This window comes from Strongylocentrotus purpuratus, unplaced genomic scaffold (genome assembly GCF_000002235.5).
Source record: "Strongylocentrotus purpuratus isolate Spur 01 unplaced genomic scaffold, Spur_5.0 spur5_contig_850, whole genome shotgun sequence".
Taxonomy (NCBI): Eukaryota; Metazoa; Echinodermata; class Echinoidea; order Camarodonta; family Strongylocentrotidae; genus Strongylocentrotus; species Strongylocentrotus purpuratus.
The window spans coordinates 3804-10493 of NW_022145558.1; the positions used below are offsets into that span (position 1 = coordinate 3804).

The 6690-nt window shown below is 37.5% G+C and overlaps 1 protein-coding gene across 1 annotated transcript; it reads left to right on the forward strand.

Moving 5' to 3' along the window:
- Positions 1-5999: 5999 nt before the first annotated feature.
- On the forward strand, positions 6000-6416 carry LOC115927944. The gene has a single exon (XM_030994316.1). The coding sequence runs from the start codon at positions 6000-6002 to the stop codon at positions 6414-6416; it is 417 nt and encodes a 138-aa protein (XP_030850176.1).
- The last annotated feature ends 274 nt before the right edge of the window (positions 6417-6690 follow it).

Below are 6690 nucleotides of genomic sequence, written 5' to 3' on the forward strand. Positions count from 1 at the left end.
TTTGTGAGGCATTAATCCTCATTACTGTCTGTTATGACTTAAGGACGTAGGGCCCCTTGTTGATTAACATATTAGCACACACATGCTTTAGCAGTCACGCAAAACAAACACTCGTAAATTATAATTAACTAACATTTGAAAATGTATACTATTATTTAGATCTATTAGAAATAAATCATTGTCAAAATCAGTCCATAAACTGGGGTAAAAATAATTATTCCACCATTATGACCAAAAGTGTATTTACAATTTTACCTCATTTTATTCAATTGTATGTTTGTATTACACATTTGGAGGAATAAAACAAAATTATTTTTACAAAATTGTGTACGGTTGTGTGTGTGTGTGTGTGTGTGTGTGGATGTTTTTGTGTAGGTGTTTATGTGTGTTGGGTCGCGCTCTCTCTAAATATATTTTACATCAAGCACAACTTTTAATCAAATTGCCGTACTGTGAATGACAAACATTATTTCGGAGTGAAAGTTGCATTACAGCGTATTGCCTCAAATTTAAGTTTGAACATTTATTTCCTTCACATAAACAAAATTAAACATATCATTATATCAAAATAACTATAACATTCAAGTGAAAGGAGAAGTGTATATGTATAGAAATGTAAAAATATAGATATACATATATAAGAGAAAGAGACATACTTTCCATTGGCATGATTGGTATATAGGCCTATATATTCGAAATATGCTAATGGCAATTATTATATAAAGTTCTGTCTTGTGCAAAGGGTTAAAAACAAATTTTGCAGGCCATACTAATGAAAAGGTTAAGTTCCATTTTCTGTTGAACCGACTTTAGTGATTGCAATCCCTTTAGTAAAGTCTGATTTTTAGACCCTTGTACCGAATGGTCGTACGTTTTGTGCAGCGCAAAGATTCAATCAGTTTAATTTCAGCCATTGCAAGAAGTGGGTTATTGATGTAGCCAATAATTGCTCATGTACCTTTACAGCACATTGAATTTATATGTTATTATCAAAGAAAACAAGAAGGAGTCAGTCGCTCACTCAATAGTGCCTGACTGTGAAGTTTAGAAAGTATTAAACGGGTTCCCTTGCATAATTTGAATAATAGGACGCTGCTAACGTGTAAATTCCACAGATAGGACGTACGTGACATATTCATGATTCCTGCAAACTTCTTCAACATTTGCTGTTGGCTGCAAATGGGCCAGTCTCTTTCATATTTCTGAAATATAAATTTTGATTCAGAATTGGTGGCAGTTTTTGATACTTGATATTTGATCGATGATGGTGATAACAAAGAGAGAACAAGAGCCAGTAAAAGAGACAATGAAAAGACAATGTTAGAGAGAGAGAGAGAGAGAGAGAGAGGGGGGGGGAGAGAGAGAGGAAGAAAGAGACAGTGATAGAGAGAGAGAGAGAGACAGAACGAGTGAAAGAATCAGTGAGAAAGACAGTTTTAAAGAGAAAGAGATATATATATAGAGAGAGAGAGAGAGAGAGAGAGAGAGGGAGAAAGAGAGAGAGAGAGAGCGGGAGAAAAGAGAGATGGAATCAGTTTTTGACCTTTGCTGAACAAACCAAAAACAGACGAGATACAATTAATTTAGTCAGTTATTGAGCGTGTCACGATCGTATGAGGTCTGATGGATATATTGCGAACAAAGGCAATTTAGGAGAGATTACAGTGGCGTATCCAGTAATATTATGGGGGGGGGTGTCTCATTTCGCTCAAAATATCTCTCACAATAATGTGATATATATGTGCAGATATATGTGCCGATATATATATGTACGTAATATATATCTTTTACTCAGTTATTCGTGGGGCTTGTTTTATTTTCGTTATTTCATTTGTCTTTACTTGGCACAGACTTGAAGCCGAAATTCGCTTATCATCTCTTTCTCACAGCTGATTTCATTAATTGTTGCTTTCCTGCTGAACATTTCCATCAATCGCTGCAAGACTCTCTTAAGTATGATAGATACGCATGTAACATAATAATGAAACGGTTAAGTTCCATTAGGATAACTATCGCCTTTTTTAGTATCATTACAAAGTACATGTTTATTCCTCTTCAAATTTGAAAACATTTTGTTTTCTTCTAATTTTCTAGCAATGAAATGAGCACTACGTCAAAAAAAGGGGCGTAGTCAAAAGTGAAATTGCACTGGTAAGCACTCGTATTGTTATGCAGTGTAGTACAAAAAGCAGCCCTATAGTCTTTAACTATTAAAAGAAACAAGAATGCACAGCCAAACAAGAGCAGTGTAGTTTGTAACTTTTTACTTTTTACCTTGCCCCTTAAAGATAAACTTGAGTTCTGGTAAAAAAAAAAGAAAATGAATTCTCACAGAATCTATTAACTTACACTGAATGTTCAAGATTACAAATAAATGTCATGTGCCAAACAATTTTGGAAGAAAATGTATACTGGCTGATTAATGAGCATAGACAGATAAGGAAATCAGGGTAGTACTAGCCCCGACACCATGTGTGTTGTCCCATATACATCTTTCTGTGTAAGTGATTGTTACTTTACCAAGACTCTGCCAAATTTATGATGATTTTGATGACTCCAGAACCTTGCATCTGATCCATTTCACACCTTTTCTTTCACAATGCAATCGCATTACCAGAACTCAAGTTTATCTTTAATTGTGATGAATGCACAAATGGTGTATCATTTTAAAGATAAATAACCACACTTTCTGATGATACATGTACTACGTGTATATTGATAATTATGTCATACCAAGAGAGATACATGGACATGTTTCATCAATCGAATTTTTTGAGTTTCCATAAAAATTGTAGGGTTTATAGCCCCGAACTTCAATTGAAGAACGTCTAAGAATTTCAACAATGAGTGCAAATCCGATAAATTAAAATTTATAAAAATGAAATCTCTACAGAAAGAAAATAAATATATCGAAAGTCATCACGGCCACATCAAATGATCTAAAAATGTACAAAAATTGATGTATAGTGACACGGAATAATAATGTTCTACTAATCCGAATCATCAGTATCGCTGATTTCATCGAATTTACATGTTGCAACTTGCAAGTCGCTTTAATAATTAATGTCACTTGCGCATTGACATGGTTTCGAACCTGGAACTTTCCGGTGCAAGTCCTATGCTCTACCACCGTTTCTCCTATGTGTCTTTTTGTTATTTTCCCTACCCTTTTTCTACATGTAATATATTTCATACACGTGTACATACGTGTTTGTGATGTAATCAAAATAAATTTTGTATTCGGATTTATAGTCCATGAACCTAGTTATTGCATTCCCGCAATTATAATAAAACTTGGTTCAAAGGACAGACATAGATAAAAGAGAATAAAACAAATTAATGTGTTGAGTTTGAGTTTGAGTTTGAAGTTTATTATCTAAACAAAAGTACATCAATATAACAATAAAATGTAAATGGTTAACCTTGAAAGGATAAATGGGACCAGAAAATAGCATTTAATGTCAATCGTGTCTGGTACCACTAACATACCATAGTATTACAGCAATGAATGAGAATGTAATGAATAAATATGAATAACTATTGAATGCATACTTAAGCTCAGGGGCGGCTAAGCGACTTGCAAAGTGGGGGGCACCAAGAAAAGGGGCACTTTCTGGAGAAAAAAAGGGCACCAACAAAGTGAAATCTCAACTTAGCGAAAATATACAATCTTTTAGACATTGGTATATACCCCTACATTGTGATTACATTATCAGGGATGATTTCAATATTTGTTTCACTTTATACACCATACAAGATATTGCTTAAGCATCATGCTTTGCAGTTGGGTGTGATGGTCTAAACAAATTATTTGCGAGCGAGCGAAGCGAGCAAAGAAAAAATATATATTTGTGAGATCGCAGTGCGAAAAATTGCATCTTATAAAGAGGGAAAAAAAATTGATTTGGTTATAAGCACATTTTCATAACGGAAGACTGAAAAGACCTTTGATAGGTAACATAAGTATATCATCTATAGATGCATGTGAGCGTAGCTTCTTACACCCTCAAAAAGAGGCACTCACCAGGTATGAAAACAAGTCAGTCATGAAAATAGTAAATGGGCATTTGTCGACGGAAAAGGGGCCCCATCAGATTTTGATAGGGGCATTTATAGGAGGTGAAAAGGGGCATTTGAGAAAAGGGGATAGTTCCCTTATTAGAGAGGAAAAGGGGCACGTATCATTGTTAAAAGGGAAATTATCAGACGTGAAAAGAGGCACTTACAATGTATGTGAATGAAAAAAGGGCATTCATAATAAAGGAAAATGTGCATTGACCTTGTCCTACCTTGACCTAAGCCTTCCATACCATCTGGGGGATGTGTGATGGCTTCTGCTTCATGGTCTCAAGCCAGACCTTTCTATCTTGTGACGTTCTGGTTGCTTCTGTGAGGGATCCCGGACATCTACTAACACAATCGACCTTTACACAATCTAACCATTTCTTGGCTGGTCTGCCCCGGAGTCTATCACCATGGATATTAGAAGTTAGGAGTATCTTTGGGTATCGTGATGGTCTCATCCTGTTAATGTGGCCAAAGAATCGCAGTCGTTTTTTGTCAATCTTTTCCAATGTCTAATGTGCATTAGTTGTATGAAAATGGGCACCGATCAGATATTAAAGCTGCATTTATCAGAGGTTAAAGGGGCACTTATCTGAAGTGACAATGAGTTACTTCTCGTACCTAAAACGGGTCATTTACCAGAGAAGGGGCACTTATTTGAAAGGGAAAAAAGCATTAGTTGACAGAAAATGGGCACCGATCAGATTTTAAAGCTGCATTTATCGGAGGTTAAAGGGGCACTTATCTGAGTTAAAATGGGGGTAGTTATCAAAAGGGGAGGGGCACTTATAACAAAGGAAAAGGGCTCTTGTCAAATTAAAAGAGACACCTTTCAGATTTGAATAGGGCAATTATCAGAGGTGAAGGGGGCACTAATCAAAAGTGAAAAGAGCGCTTCTCGTACCTGAAAAGGGGCACTTACTAGAGATTAAAAGGGCATTTATGAGAATGGAAAATGGACACTTATTGCAAAGGAAAAAGGAACTTGTCGAAGGAAAAGGGGCAGGTGTCCGAATAAAAGGGGCATTTATTAGCGTTGAAAAGGGGAAGAGGCACTTTTACAAATTAATAGGGGCATTTGTCAATGTAAAAGGGGCACTATTCCTATGTAAAAAGGGGCACTTCTTACAAACTTAAAGGGGCACTTTTCCTATGCTAAAAGGGGCACTTTCGGGTGCTTGAAAAAGTGGGGGCACTGTGCCCCTTCCCCTGCCCCCCCCCCCCCCGAGGGCCGCCCCTGCTTTAGCTACAAGCTATTCTACAACAAGTCAACAGAGAAATGCACTGGACCTTGAAACAACATTCAGCTTTTGACATGGAAGGACTGCGATCGCTTGATGCTTCAAACACACTGAACACAAAAGTGCAAATTCCATAAAGAGCCATATTGTCATTAACCAAATAGATAGCCTATACAATTTATAATAATACACTACAGTGTGAGTCAAAAAAAACTTTACACCTAGAAAAATGCTAATAATTTTAAGAATAATTTATGAAAAGTAAATTATTATACACCATATGAAAGAGTGTTTCATCCCAAATCGTTTGGTACCATTTTGGGTGGTATGTGTTCACGCTTGGATAAATAGGAGGCATTGTTTGCGAGAGTGCAAAAATCGACTTGCGCCAAATAATGCTTATGTGATGTTTGAATAAAACAATTGGGATTTCGGTATTAATTCGGTCTTTGCAGATCCAAATAACATCCCTACCAAAATTAATCATGTCACACATATCAAAACACACACAGAGTCACACTCAATAAGTCACACAAACACACGCACACACTCGTACATACACACACACACACACACACTCGCATAGCAAATTTAGATGTGACAGTTTGGATCGGCCTTCTTGGAAATCTTCTTGGAAGTCTTCTTGGACCCTTCTTCTTTGAACAGACAGTGAATGGGGAGCGCTATCTAAGAATGATAGATGATCAGGTTGTCCCGGCTCTGGATCAGATGGCACGATTTAGGCGTCAGAGAAACGGTCCTTTCAGGCACCTTTGGTGGGCACAAGATGGTGCCCCTGCTCACAGGACAAGGATTGTGATGACCAGGTTGAGAGAACTCTTCCGGAACAGGATCATCGCTCTGAACGAACCTGTGGAGTGGCCACGTCGATCCCCGGACCTAACACCGCTTGATTTTTTCGTCTGGGGTTACCTCAAGTCTCGGGTGTACCAGAGCCCACCTGCGAACCTCAACGACCTACGAGAGAGGATCAGGATTGAGAGCGAAGCACTTGGGAGAGACAGGCGCATGCTTCGTCGAGTGTTTCAGGAGATGCTCCATCGCGCTAGAAAGTGCATCGAAAGGGACGGAGGTCATGTCGAGGAGTAGATGAACGGACAGTTACTTGCTGGTCACAAATGAAGCTTCAAAGGATCCATGATGATAAGCATTTGAATTAACATTATCATCATAATTATGATGATCGTTAACAATTTGAAGATCAAGTAAAAAATAAAGTATTTTACTCCAAATGAACACCTATCATATGTTTGTGTGTGTGCGCGTGTGTGTTGGTGGGTGTGTTCTAGTGTGTGTGTTTCATATGTGCGTGTGCGTGTGTGTGTGTGTGTGTGACTTTGCTACTGAAAAAAGCATCTGCAAT